Source organism: Rana temporaria, chromosome 5 (assembly GCF_905171775.1).
Source record: "Rana temporaria chromosome 5, aRanTem1.1, whole genome shotgun sequence".
Classification (NCBI taxonomy): domain Eukaryota; kingdom Metazoa; phylum Chordata; class Amphibia; order Anura; family Ranidae; genus Rana; species Rana temporaria.
Genome location: NC_053493.1, coordinates 116076662 through 116091732, shown reverse-complemented (window position 1 = coordinate 116091732; position 15071 = coordinate 116076662). Strand labels below are relative to the sequence as shown.

Here is a 15071-nt window from a genome sequence, read left to right as displayed (position 1 = left end):
CCTTGGATGGCTTGCAGAGCCCGACTACCATACCATCAATATACAAACCTCAGTAAGCATACACCTGGTGTGGGGTCTTCCTTACCCTACCCCTGTCCATGTCTTTACATATACTTGATTATTTATATATAATAATTTAATTTTAGATACATCACGTGCTTGCTCCTGACGAGTGGCGCAAAACCCACGAAACGTGTAGAGATACCGGATGCCGTGCTTCTATTAATACTTACCCAGACTTTCGTGTTACTATGCAATATCTACCTCCAGAGGTCCTGCAGGCATTACTTCATATTTATGGTTTTATATAATCTTGTTTTTGGTGAACTATGACATTTTATTGTGGTTATATCATGAGATACTATTACCATTACCATGTTTATTGTTATTACCATGCTCATCATGTACCATTGATATCAGCATTATATGTATGTTTACACTGTAATATTCATTACATTTCCCTTATGTTCACCCATTTACTCTTTCGCTAACCACCTGCTTCATGTAAAGTCCCACCTTCCTCGCTCTCCCCCTCTTGACATTCCTAGGTAGGTGCTAGGATTACTGTATAATAGTTTTTTTTTTCTTCAGCTTAAAGCGGTTGTAAACCGATGGATGTTTTTTTTTGTTTGTTTGTTTTTTCGTACCCAGCAAGGTAGTGTCATAATGTGCTAGTATGCATTGCATACTGGCATATTATGCTAAACTTACCTTAAAAGAAGCCTATCCAGTGCCGAGATCTCAGAGCTGCAGGCACTTCCATCTTCACCCGTCTTGCATTCGGGTTCATGGATTCCGGCTCTGTGACGTCACTCCCGTGCTTACAGCACAGGGCTCTGAGAGGGCCGGCCCGGGTGGCAGAAATCCGACAGAAGACCGGATAGACCGTCATACACACTCTTTATCTGCCTTCTGCAAGTACTTCAGCCAAGTTTCATTAGGAAAGGAAGTGTGAATAGTTCAATTTGGAAGTTTCCCACTATATCCCCTACCCTATCCAAGTTCTCCAATTAAACAACAAAAACAGACTCAATTTCTACATGATAACATGGGATCCCCGGTGGGAATGGACCCAAAGTTGTGTTTGTTGGGACTGTTGCCCGATGTGGATATAGAAAAGTACCAAGCAATCTTTATGAATGAAACGTTATTCCTGGCTAGGAAGGCAGTGGCCAAGGTATGGATGCAAACGGAGGCGCCGACGCTGAGGGATTGGAAAAAGGATGTAAATGCTATTCTCCCTTACAGGAAAATGATTTATACACATAGAGGGAGACCGCAAAAATTTTCTCAAGTATGGGACAGGTGGCTGGAAGATGGTGAAACATGCACAGTTTGAGTACAGAGGCGTCAAAGCATGGGGTGTGAATGAGAGGGGAAGGACGGGGGGGAAGCCATTTGGGACCTAGCAGATGTACGATCCATACAGAAGGTCCTTTTGTTTTTTTTTGATGTACAGGGTCGGAATGTATATTTCTGTATGCTCATGCCGGGGGATACACCTGTTGAAGGGAATGGAGTAGATTTGGATAACCATAATTGTTTTTGCCAAAGAATGTATGGGGAATGTTGACCCATTGTTACAAATACTTGTGTACCTGTTTATACATTTTAATAAACTTGGATTTTTTGGGAAAAAAAACAACAAAAACAAAACCCCTAGACTAATCATTGGAGTAACAAGCTGAAGTGAGTGTGTGTCCCTGGCTGTGTGAAGCTACTTTGTGCCCCGCTGCAAAGTAAAAGTGGGGAAGACCTGGGAAACATACCAGTGGCTCCTGCGGGGTAGCGCTACACTGGTAACCTGTCACCTATAAATAATTTAATGCACCGTAGTTTGTCGCCATTCCACAAATTGTGTATTATATTGTGTTTGTGTTCACTAAAATTCAAGTGTATTTTTTTTTAAGAATTTGTGTTTGAAAAGCACACATATATATGTGTGTGTGTGTATATATATATATATATATATATATATATATATATATATATATATATATACCGTAGTTTTTTTCCTAACACCCGAGAGAATAAAATAGCGGTCATTGCAATACTTTTGTCACACCGTATTTGCGCAGCGGTCTTACAAGCGCACTTTTTTTGGAAAAAAATTATTTTTTGAATAAAAAAACTGATACCCAACATGTCACGCTTCAAAATTGCGCATGCTCGTGGAATTGCATCAAACTTTTACCCTTAAAAATCTCCATAGACGACTTTTAAAAAAATCTTCGGGTTGCATCTTTTGAGTTACAGAGGAGGTCTAGGGCTAGAATTATTGCTCTAACAAATGCGGCGATACCTCACATGTGTGGTTTGAACACCGTTTTCATATGCGGGCGCTACTTACGTATGCGTTCGCTTCTTTGTGCGAGCTCGTGGGGACGGAGCTCTTTAAAAAAAAAAATTTGGGGTTTTCTTATTTATTGTACTTGCTTTTATTTATTTTTACACTGTTGTTAAAAAAAAAAATTGGTCACTTTTATTCCTATTACAAGGAATGTAAACATCCCATGTAATAGAAAAAAGCATGACAGGTCCTTGTATGGGCAGAAGTGACGTTTTGACGTCGCTTCCGCCCATACGTCTTAGGCCTTGTACACGCGATCAGTGAAAACTGATAAAAACGGACTGAGGTTCAGTTTCATCGGTTCACCGATGAAGCAGACTGATGGTATGATGTGCGTACACACCATCAGTTCAAAAACCGATCGGGTCAGAACGCGGTGACGTAAAACACACAACGTGCTGAAAAAAACGAAGTTCAATGCTTCCAAGCATGCGTCGACTTGATTCTGAGCATGCGCAGGTTTTGAACCAATGCTTTTGTGTACTAACCATCGGTCAGGCGTCCATCAATCCGATTTTAAAGCAGGTTCTAAAACTTTGGTCTGAAGGACAAAAGTCCGATGGGGCATACACACGGTCGGTTTTCATCAGTTTGGACTGATCGTGTGTACAGGGCCTCAAAGGCACATTTTTTTGGTGTCATTTTCTCAAATGACAATTTTTTTTTTATTGCATTGTAGTGTAAATATGAGACCTGGGGTCTTTTTGACCCCAGATCTCATATTTAAGAGGACCTGTCATGCTTTTTTCTATTACAAGGGATGTTTACATTCCTTGTAATAGGAATAAAAGTGACCTTTTTCTTTTTTTCAAACAGTGTAAAAATCAATAAAATAAAATAAATAAAATCAAGTACAATAAATAAGAAAACCAAAAATGTTTTTTTAAAGCGCCCCATCCCGACGAGCTTGCACGCAGAAGCGAACGCATACGTGAGTAGCGCTCGCATATGGTATGGAGACGGGTGGGGGCCATCTTGCCCTCATTCGTATCCATGCCACAGAGGGAGAAGGACCCGATCGTCTCTGCCGCTACCGACGGCTCTGGTAAACGGCGGAGGTTGCCGGAGGGGGGCTCTCTCCCGCCGCCGATAACAGTGATCTCGCAGCGAATCCGCAGCGGAGACCACCATTATCGTTTACAGCCCCGCCGCTTGAAGAGATGGATATCTCGGTTGTGGCAGCAGCTGCTTCAAAAAGATGATGTATATAGTCGTGCGGTGGGGCTTAAAGGGGTGTTCAAGTCATTTTTAATGTTTATTAAAAGTCAGCAGCTACAAAAGGTGTAGCTGCTGGCTTTTAAAAAACATACACTCACCTGCTCCACGTTCCACTCTCCGCTCCTCTCCGGCCGGCGTCTTCATTCTAAGTGTGGGCACCCGGCCGTGACAACTTTCGGCTTCACGGCCGCGCACCCACTGCGCATGCGCGAGCGGCGCTGCACCATCCGATTGGACAGGCGATCGCCTGGGACCTGTCACGTGTCCCAGGTGATCGCCTACAGGGAGTGGCTGCCAAAAGGCGATTAGACTATTCACCTTAGCAGCCCCTCGGCGGAAGGAGGAAGTCGGACAGGAAGTCCCACTCCTCCCGAAGCCCCCACTCCCCCCCCAAAAAAATTACATGCCAAATGTGGCATGTAAGGCGGCGAGGAGTGGATTAAGCGGAAGTTCCACTTTTGGGTGAAACTCCGCTTTAAGTGGTTAAAGAGTTTGACAGTTCTGTGGTTAAGCCATTTCCAGTAAGAAACTTCCCATTTCTGTTAAGAAGTAAAACTATAATATCTGTTTCTTACCTACATAGACTGTGGCATATATTTATCCGCGGGAAACATCTGTGTTTCGCATACATGGAGCTGTTCATTCTTGTGACATATCTTCTAGTTTGTGGTTTAAGACAGAGCCCAGAATACATTTTCTGTTCTGACTGTAACATACATCATTGAGATGAAAACAGGAACTTGCATTGTCAGGATGGAGGCAGATGCTTGCTAAATAGATGATATATGTCTTAATCTGATAAGGGAAGTCCCTCCTATGCCCCCATTTTATCGTCTTTACAAACTGTATAAATACTGTACTCTGTTAAAAAAACTAGAGAAACTATGATACACTTCCTAACTCTTTCATGTGTGTTAATTTGGGTTTCTCTCGCAGATCTGATGGGTCACTGAAGTGTTATTTTGCATTACCTAAGAATACACCTGGGTGGTTATATTACATATCCTCATCAGCCTCTGCTTTAAAAATATATAATGTCTAGGGGGTTCTAAGTAATTTTCGAGCAAAAAAGATTTTTACATGTATAAGAGAAATGTCAGAATTGGCCCGGTGGGTAAGTTGTTTAAAAAAATGTATGTAGGAGAGTGCGCATGCGCGGGTTCCCGAGGACAGACGTGCTCTGAAGGAGCTCCGCACCCCCCCGGCCAACAACAGCTATTTTTAGCGCAGGCAGCGGCTCCCTGACTCCGGGAACATCGCGATCAGCGGCCCGCGGCTGTGATGAATAGGAGGGCGAGAGGGCAACCCAAAAAAGGCCACAACACACAGGCTAAGCCCCACGGAGGAGCGGGGCCCTCTCCAGGTCACATGCCGCATTCCAAGATGGCGCCGGGCCGCGTCGACACACGAGGCAGCCAGGCCTCCAAAACACAGAAACCGCAGCAGGACGATGAAGAGATCCAGGCAGGCTACCCCAGAGACCTCTTCTCCTCACAGTCATCAGGAGAGCAGGAGGCAGAGCTGCAGGGTGAGTCCTTATCACAGCCCTCATCCCCAGCCACATACAGAGGCATGCAGGCACTGGTAGATTCCCCTGTGTCATCCATGGACAGGAACATGGCTGAGCTGACAGAGGCAGTGTTTAGTCAATCTAGCTTAAATGCTTCAGCACCTCAACCACCAACATATTCTGGGGATGCAGTCCTGCTAGCTCGCTTCTCAGCAATGCTACAACAGGAGCTTTCTAAAGCCTGCACACTGATTACCACAGATCTTAAGAGGGACATTCATGGTCTAGGAGAGAGATTTGAGATGATAGAAACTAAAGTGGACAGTACTGTCAAAAAAGTTAATCAAAACTCAAACATGATTGCTGACCTTCAAGATAGGTTAGAAGAGGCGTATACCAAGATTGAAGATTTGGAGAACCGCTCTCGCAGAGAGAATGTGCGCATACGTGGTCTTCCGGAAAGCCACACTGATTTAGAAGGAGCCATGCATGATTTAATGAAAGAACTGATTCCTGACATTAAGGCACACCATATGGAGATTGACCGCATTCATCGGGCCCTAACGGCCCCAAGGAAGGATGGCCTCCCGCGTGACATTATAGTCAAGCCGCACTATTACAGAATCAAGGAGAGGTTAATGCTGGCGGCCCGCAATAGACAGGATCTGTCACTATTTGGAGCACAAATTCAGCTTTTCACTGATCTAGCCCCTTCTACAGTGCAAAAACGCAGGAATCTGAAACCCTTACTGCAGCAACTTGTACGTAAGCAGATAAAATACCGCTGGGCTTTCCCATTTCGGCTGTCGTTCTCGTATCAGGGCCGTTCCCATTCCTTCACAAGGTTTTCTGATGGTGAAGATCTTTTATTGAGTCTTGGAATCATCGCTCGGGATTCGGATGCCTCTGTCTCCCGTCAGGATCATCAACCCATCTCTCCGCTGTGGCAGAACCGACGACACTCGCAGTCTTCTAGATCTCCTCAGACGACCTGAACAGGGACTAAACTACCCCCCGAGATGGGGTGAGCAGATTTCCTTTCTTGGTGACTGGATTTTACTCCACTGGAGGCCGTGGCCTGAACCTAATCGCCCCGGTTGCGCGTGAAGCGCATGGTTCCTGTTCCACCCAGGATGGCTTCATCGAAGATATTTTTTTTTTTTTTTTTTTTTTTTTTTTTTTTTTTTTGGGATAAAATTCTGTTTTTTTTGTTTTCTTTTAGTTTATCCCATTCAATTTTTTGGCATTGACTTTTTGATGGGCACTACTGAAGTGGAACTGTGTTCCGTGGTTTTTTGTTTAGGTTTTTGTTTTTTTTTATTTTATCTTTCTCCTTTTGTCTTCATAACCTGCATTTTTGGTTTTAGTAGGTTGGATCGGGGAGGCCATCCATGCCACCCAGTTGCGAGACTACTTCTCCTCTACGGAGGGGAGTACCCTTGCGCATTCTAATCCGGATGGTGCATCCGGTAGGGGCTAGTCCCCATAATGTTGCTCATTATCTCAGGTTGCCTGTAAATAGTTTTGCAGGCTTTTGGTCGAATGTATGTTTTTTGCTCTTTTACTTACATCTTTCCTTCTCTTTCCCCTATGGTACCACCTTTCTTCCCCGAGTTCCGGCTCCGTGCTCCGCTGTATCCACTTGGCCTGGATCCCAGGTTGTTTCGAAGTTCTGTCTTAATGATGCTTCCTATTCGTGCTGGTTGACACAAGGTAAGAGTGCACTGCCCAACCACGATGGCCGGTAGTTTTCCCACAGACTATTCTATAGTCACACATAATGTACATGGTTTTAATTCCCCCATGAAAAGGACTAAAGCCTTTAAATTCTATCAGAAACAGAAAGCTGATGTCCTCTTATTACAGGAGACTCACTTTTCTAAATCGTCGGCACCTAGGTACCTTAACGTGAAATATCCACTATTTTATTTGGCAAGCGGACCCGCTAAGCGGGGAGGAGTGGCAATCTGCCTGTCTAGGCGGACTCCCTTCACTCCCCTCACGGTGGTAAGAGATAGGGACGGTAGATATGTCATGGCGGCTGGTCGCCTCCATGATCAGTTGGTCACCTTTATATCTTACTACGCCCCAAACACGGGACAGACCGAATTCTTTAGCAAAATGCTCAGAATCTTGATGCCTAAGATACTGGGACAGGTAATAATGGGGGGAGATAGTAATATCCCGCTAGACAGAATAATGGATAAATCTGACCCAACTAGACCGATCCTTAGAAGGCCACCGACGGGTAGTAGCAGGGTAGCGCGCCTGTTACATCAGTATGATTTAATAGATGCATGGCGGGAGAGTAATCCCACGGTCAGGGACTACACGCACTTTTCACAGGTGCACCACACGTATTCCCGGATAGATCACATCTTAGTGCGTACCCCTTTGCTGCCGTACGTGACTTCGGTTGGGATATTGTCGACCCCGTGGTCGGATCATTCTCCAATTAAATTGTCAGTGAAAGGATTGTGGTCTAAACCTAGCCCTTCTCCTTGGAGACTTAACGCTAGTCTTTTGAATGACCCCTTACTATACGCCGAAATCGAAAAGGAACTACAAGAATACTTTAGTAACAATAAGGCATCAGAGACTTCCCCTACCATTAATTGGGGGGCTCACAAAGTCACGGTGCGGGGTAAATTGATTCAATTGGCTGCTAGGGAAAAGAGGAATCGGGAGCAAACGATAAGGCAATTGGAGAGTGATCTGGACCACCTGTTAGAGGAACAGCGCAGGAACCCCCAGACTGACATTAGGCGTAAGATAGACGACGCGCGGTTGGCTCTTAATCTTAGCCTGACCACCCAAGCAGAAAAACATATCAGTTGGTCCAAGCATAAATTCTACACAATGGGAGATAAACCTACCACCATGTTAGCTAGGAAGCTGGTACCTCGACAACACGCTGCAACATTACCTAAATTACGACTACCCGCAGGCCACCCCACCCAAAACCCGGAATCCATACTTGAGGAATTTCAGAAATTCTATGCAACACTTTATAGCTCTCCCGCTAGCTATGTGCCCTCCAAGGCGGAACAGTTTTTCCGCGATGTGCAACTGCCCCGACTCACCCAGGCTCACATGGAGCTCATGGATGGGGAATTTACAGAGTCCGAAATTAAACTGGCCATCAAAACTATACATCCGTCTAAAGCACCGGGACCAGATGGCTTTACTGGCCATTATTATAGGAAATACAACGAGATCCTTGTTCCGCATTTGTGTTCCTATTTTAATGATTTAAGGAAGGGAAATACTATTCCTGACCACGAAAACATAGCGTATCTACATGTTATACCAAAACCAGGTCGGGATCATGGAGATTGCGCCAATTATCGCCCAATCTCCCTGATCAATACGGATCTAAAGATACTGACAAAGGTACTAGCTTTCAGATTAAACTCATTTCTTCCAAAATACATCCACCCCGACCAGGCTGGTTTTGTCCCCAACCGTCAGGCATCTGATCAGACACGCAGGGTGATAAATTTAATTTCAGCAATCCAGTCGGATTGGGACTGTAAGGGTCCTAGGCGGGGAATGTTGCTTTCGTTGGACATCCAGAAAGCGTTTGACTCTCTCTCGTGGGAATACCTATTTGATGTATTGCATCGCTTCGGTTTCGGCGAGCGCTTTCTGGTCCTCTTGCGAACACTGTATCATTCTCCCTCAGCACTATTGAGACTAAGGGGTTATTCATCCCCACCATTCGACATTAGAAGGGGAACAAGGCAGGGCTGCCCGTTATCGCCACTGCTATTCGTTTTAGCAATTGAGCCATTGGCAATCAGGATTCGTTCGAGTCCGGATGTCAAGGGTATAGTTTGTGGGGAGGACGAGCATAAGTGCTTGTTCTTCGCAGATGACCTCTTATTGACATTGTCGGCACCTATTACCTCCCTCCCTAATCTATACGCGATTTTACAGCCATTTTCAGAAATCTCAGGGCTCCGAATTAATCACGATAAGTCAAGAGCACTTAATATATCTTTGCCGAAATCAATTCGGGAAACACTTGAGCGATCGCACAGGTTTAAGTGGGAATCAGAAGCTCTTCCCTACCTTGGCATAAATTTGACTTCATCTATTCAAACGTTGTATAGACAGAATTACCCTGCCCTATTTAGACGCATATCAGACGATATGGCCAAATGGCAGATTCACCCCCCTTCGTGGTTTGGCAGATTGCACTCAATAAAAATGAATGTGTTACCAAAGGTTTTATATCTGTTTCGTACATTGCCTGTGTCATTGGTTCGATCTGACCTCCACACACTTCAAAAGAAGATTTTACAATTCATCTGGGGGGATAAGAGGCCTAGGGTGAATAGGGGTACTATGTACACACCGAAACGAAAGGGAGGCTTGGGACTGCCTGACCTTGTGAAGTACTTCTATGCGGCCCAATTGGCCCAACTCACGAGGTATCATTCCCAACAGCCTAACGCAATATGGATGACTATGGAATCCTATTCCTGTCGCCCCGATTTGATTTCCCATATTATGTGGCTTCCTATGAAAGACAGACCGATCATACTATGTCCTACTCTGTCCTTTTCGTTGGAAATTTGGGACAGGCTCTCAAGGACTAAAAAGTTTAAGTCCCCTCATAACCCGTTAGCCCCCCTGTTAAAGAACAGGGATTTCACCCCGGGCCTCTCTCCAGTTGGGTTTCTCTGGTGGACAAATAAAGGTCTTCTACGAATAGCTGATCTTTGTGATCATAAAGGGATTTTATCGGAGAGAACACTAGTTGAAAAATATCAAATGCCAGTGACTGAACGCTTTAGGTATACGCAATTGTACCACTTTTTGCAAACAGCCGCTCGTAAAGGCGATCTAACTACTATGACTTCTATGGAATATGTGTGTAGGCAATATGATAAAGTCAGGGGACATATTTCCGCTATTTATTCTATCTTATCATACTCCTCGAAAAAGCTGAGCTATATGCTCCAGTGGGAACAGGATCTGCAGGAGACATTCGAAATTGATGAATGGCACAGGCTGTCGGACTCAGCATCTCGATCAATAATGAACACTTCCATTATAGAAGCTAACTATAAGGTCTTGCTGAGGTGGTATATGGTCCCTGCTAGACTGGCCGCTTTTGTGCCGGGTGCCTCTCGGGAATGCTTCAGAGGATGCGGACAGACGGGATCCACATACCATATGTGGTGGACCTGTCCTAGGGCCCGGAGGTTCTGGATCAGGGTGTACAATTTCATCTACTCCCTGACCCAGATCAATTTAGTCAAATCGGCTAAACATGCGCTCCTGGGGGGTAAGATACCCGACGCTTCAGGATCCCAGAGAAGGCTGGTGGCATTCATATTCACCTCAGCGAAAATAACCATAGCGAGAAACTGGAAGTCCGCTGCCTTGCCATTTGACCAACTTAAACATAAATTGTCCTGGCTTATGTTGAATGAGCGACTAACGGCAATCACACAGGACAAGATGAAGCAGTTCCATAAAGTTTGGGATCCATGGATCGGCTACTTAACAGGTGATCCTGGGTCGAGTGGTTCTTAGGTTCATTTGGTGGATTACGCTTAAGGAGCGCGGAGCCTCAACTCTCCCCCTCCCCCCCCTTCTTTCATACCCCATTGTTTCCTTTCTTCTCTCTTGAACCCCCCCTTCTTTTTTCCTGTTTATTATTGTTCCTTCTCTCTAGGAATACTACCTCTTTTTTACATATCTGAAATGCGATTTAATAGCGTCTAATTTGCCAATTATATGATGTGGTTTTTCATATGATATGGGAGGTTGAAATCCCAATAGGCTTTGGCACTTTGTGATGTTTAACAGATTGTCATATAGCTACTTATAGAAAAAAAGCAACGCTGATATGTATTTCTTTTATTCTTGAAGAAAATTAATAAAACTATTGAAACACAAAAAAATGTATGTAGAAACTTTATTTAAAAAAAAAAGAGAAGCATAAGTATTATTTATAATATTTAGCATGTTTAATCATTAATCATTGTGGCTTTACAATCCTGCATTGGGGCAGGCATTTCTGGGTTACTCTTTAGTACATCTGAGACACTGCCAATGTAGAAGGGCCTGTATAACTAGCTTATAAGGACCTGCCCCAAACTATTGCCGCTCTCTGAAGAAGATCAAATAAATAGCTAAATTATGGATTATCTGTGATTTTAGTTTTAAAGCATGTGAAGACATTTCATTACTTGGTTCAACTCTGACACATGAACTATGTTAGCTAGATTCAGAAAGACTTAGGCTGGCGTATCAGTAGATACGCCAGCCTAAGTCTGTTCTGCGCCAACGCAAATTTAAGCGTATTCTGGTAACCAGATATACGCTTAAATTAGGCTCAGATACGAGCGGCGTAAGTGTCTTACACCGTCGTATCCTAAAGTGCAATTTTTAGGCTGACCGCTAGATGTCGCTTCAATTGCGGTCGGCCTAGAATATGTAAATGAGTAGATACGCCGATTCACTAACGTACGCTTGCCCGACGCAGTAAAGATACGCCGTTTACGTAACGCACTTTCAGGCCTAAAGTTATTCCATCAAATAGCTGGAATAGTAATGTTAAGTATGGCCGTCGTTCCCGCGTCGAAATTTGAAAAATTTACGTCGTTTGCGTAAGTCGTCCGTGAATAGGGATTTACGTCATTTACGTCCACGTCGAAACCAATAGGACCGTGCGGCGTACTTTGTCACAATGCACACTGGGATATGTACACGGACGGCGCAAGGCGCCGTTCGTAAAATACGTCAATCACGTCAGGTCACCCCCCATTAACATAAAACACGCCCCCTCAGCCGAATTTGAATTAGGCGCCCTTACGCCCGCCCGATTTAGGCTACGCCGCCGTAACTTAGCGGGCAAGTACTTTGTGAATCATGTACTTGCCTCGCTAACTTACGGCGGCATAGTGTAAATGCCATACGCTACGCCGCCGCAACTATGCACCCGCCATCCTGAATCCAGCTATGTGTGTATTCTTATCTGTGAACCTGCTGACCCGCTGACCTCATGTCAAACCTTGAGCACTGGAGCTGCGTCAAAAACCTGACATTCAAGATTCCTTATGTCATTCTCAAATTGGCTGACCAGAAAAATCCAGCAAAGCTCAGCTTTAGATTGAAGAATTATGTCATATCAGTTAAACAAGGTCATTCAACTCATACCTAATTACTATGATTAATCATAAAACCAAATAAGTTTTGCAAGCTTGCCATGAATTATGAATTGCCGAATTATGAATTTGAAATAATATTCTAACACTCTCCCAATCTCCCTATCCATTGTATTCTTTATGTACTGTACCAGGTTAGGGTTTTTTTTCCAGTTAAAAAAAAAAATACATTTAAATATTTACACTACACTTCTCCCGGGCAGGGCGCCCTTCTCTCTTTGTTTTTCTATTGTTCTTTTTTTGTGTCATTTCTGATAACTTCAGCCTATGTAGAAAGTTAATCATTTTGGGCCCTTTTTCATCTTTATTAAAGAAGTGAAGTAGCATGCCAGTTTCTCAGTAGCATTGTCTACTACACCTGCTTTGTAAAAAAAAATCCAATTATTTCTTGACTTTAAACTCAGTAGGCGTGACGAAGGCTTCACTGTGAAATCCTAACCTGATTGTCTGGTTTTAAACTTACTTTAAAAACTACCCAGGCACAGAGACTCTTTAGCATGTGGTCGAAGAGCACAGTATTAAATGAGCTAGCAAAACTGGATTAATATATATAGGTCACGACTGGGAATTTGCTTGATCTTATTACTTAACCAGAGGCTGCAATTACCAGTTCCAGCGTCAGGAATTCAGCGATGCCAGCTTTCACCTACCTTATACAGTACCCTTTTCGATGGGGCAAGCATTTATCATTCGGAGGAGAAGCTTCAGAAGAGCAGGTAACATCTTGAATGCATTGAATTTTATAATTTTTATTTATTATTGGAAGTATTTGTCTAAGAATCAACCAGTGTGTGCTTTTATCTGTCTCTCTGGTGTTGAAATCACACAGGGGAACATTAACTTAGTTTTGTGTAGTCGTGGATATGTGGGCTCTATTATAATTATTATTATTATTAGTATTGATATTGTTTTTCAGGCTTTATATAGTGCCAACAGTTTGCGCAGTGCTTTACAACATGAGGACAAACAGTACAATTACAATACAATTTAAAACAGGAGGAATCTAAATTGTTGTTGATGGACTTTTAAATGTTTTAATATAGTGGTAGACAAATCTTTATATTAGCACAGTTCTTAGTTTTGTCGTAAGAACAAATATGGCTAATATTCTTTTCTTTAACCACTTGCCGTCGCCGCACCGTCATAATACGTCCACAAGGTGGCTCTCCTAGGCGAGATCACGTATTATGACGTCCTACCTTTTAGCCGCCACTAGGGGCGCACGCGCGCCGCCGGAGGCGCGCGCACGCGCCCCCCCGCTCGCCCCCGACTCCCGTGCGTGTGCCCGGCGGGCGCGATCGCCGCCGGGCACATGCGATCGCTCGGTACAGAGCGGGGAACGGGAGCTGTGTGTGTAAACACACAGCTCTCGTTCCTGTCAGCAGGGGAAATGCTTTTCTTCGGTTCATACACTGTATGAACCGAGGATCAGTGTTTCCCCTAGTGAGGCCACCCCCCCCCCCCCACAGTAAGAACACACCCAGGCATACTTAACCCCTTCCCCGCCCCCTAGTGTTAACCCCTTCACTGCCAGTGGCATTTTTATAGTAATCTAATGCATTTTTATAGCACTGATCGCTATAAAAATGCCAATGGTCCCAAAAATGTGTCAAAAATGTCCGAAGTGTCCGCCATAATGTCGCAATACCAAAAAAAAAATCGCTGATCGCCGCCATTACTAGTAAAAAAAATATTAATAAAAATGCCATAAAAATACCCCCTATTTTGTAAACGCTATAACTTTTGCGCAAACCAATCAATAAACGCTTATTGCGATTTTTTTTTACGAAAAATATGTAGAAGAATACGTATCGGCCTAAACTGAGGAAAAAAAATGTTTTTTTATATATTTTTGGGGATATTTATTACAGCAAAAAGTAAAAAATATTAATTTTTTTCAAAATTGTCGTTCTATTTTTGTTTATAGCGCAAAAAATAAAAACCGCAGAGGTGATCAAATACCACCAAAAGAAAGCTCTATTTGTGGGAAAAAAAGGACGCCAATTTTGTTTGGGAGCCACGTCGCACGACCGCGCAATTGTCTGTTAAAGCGACGCAGTCCCGAATCGCAAAAAGTACTCTGGTCTTTGGGCAGCAATATGGTCCGGGGGGTAAGTGGTTAAGCTGATTTTTTTTTTTTTTTTTTCAATTAACAGTTATTTTTTGGTGTTTTTTTCCCCACAAAACAGCAAAAGAAGCTGATTATTTTCACATGTATAGTATATCCCCAAAAACTTTTAAAAACGAAGGGGTAGATTCACGTAGATCGGCGTTTCTTTGTGCGGGCGTAACGTATCCTATTTACGTTACGCCTCCGCAACTTTTACAGGCAAGTGCCGTATTCTTAAAAGAAAGTTGCGGCGGCGTAGCGTAAATAGGCCGGCATAAGCCCGCTTAATTCAAATTGTGAAGAGGTGGGCGTGTGTTATGTAAATCAGGCTTGACCCGACGTGATTGACGTTTTTCCCAAATGGCGCATGCGCCGTCCATGGAATTTCCCAGTGTGCATTGCTCCAAAGTACGCCGCAAGGACGTCATTGGTTTAGACGTGAACGTAAATGACGTCCAGCCCCATTCACAGATGAATTACGCAAACGACGTAAAAAATTCAAAATTCAACGCGGGAACGGCGGCCATACTTAACATTGGTACACCGCACTTACGCCACCATATAGCAGGGGTAACTTTACGCCGGGAAAAGCCTAACGTAAACGGCGTTAAATTACTTCGTCGGCCAGGCGTACGTTCGTGAATTTGCGTATCTAGCTGATTTACATATTCTAGGCGTAAATCAGCGTACACGCCCCTA

General features: G+C 43.8%; 1 protein-coding gene across 1 annotated transcript in view; it reads left to right on the top strand.

Annotated features, from left to right (window-relative positions):
- The first annotated feature begins 12749 nt into the window (after positions 1-12749).
- The window catches only part of ATP2C1 (ATPase secretory pathway Ca2+ transporting 1), a 144840-nt gene continuing 142518 nt past the window's right edge, over positions 12750-15071 (top strand). The window contains exon 1 of the mRNA XM_040353044.1: positions 12750-12978. Within this exon, the coding sequence (XP_040208978.1) occupies positions 12895-12978 (84 nt within the window). The 5' untranslated portion in view covers positions 12750-12894. The remainder of the gene's footprint in view (positions 12979-15071) is intronic.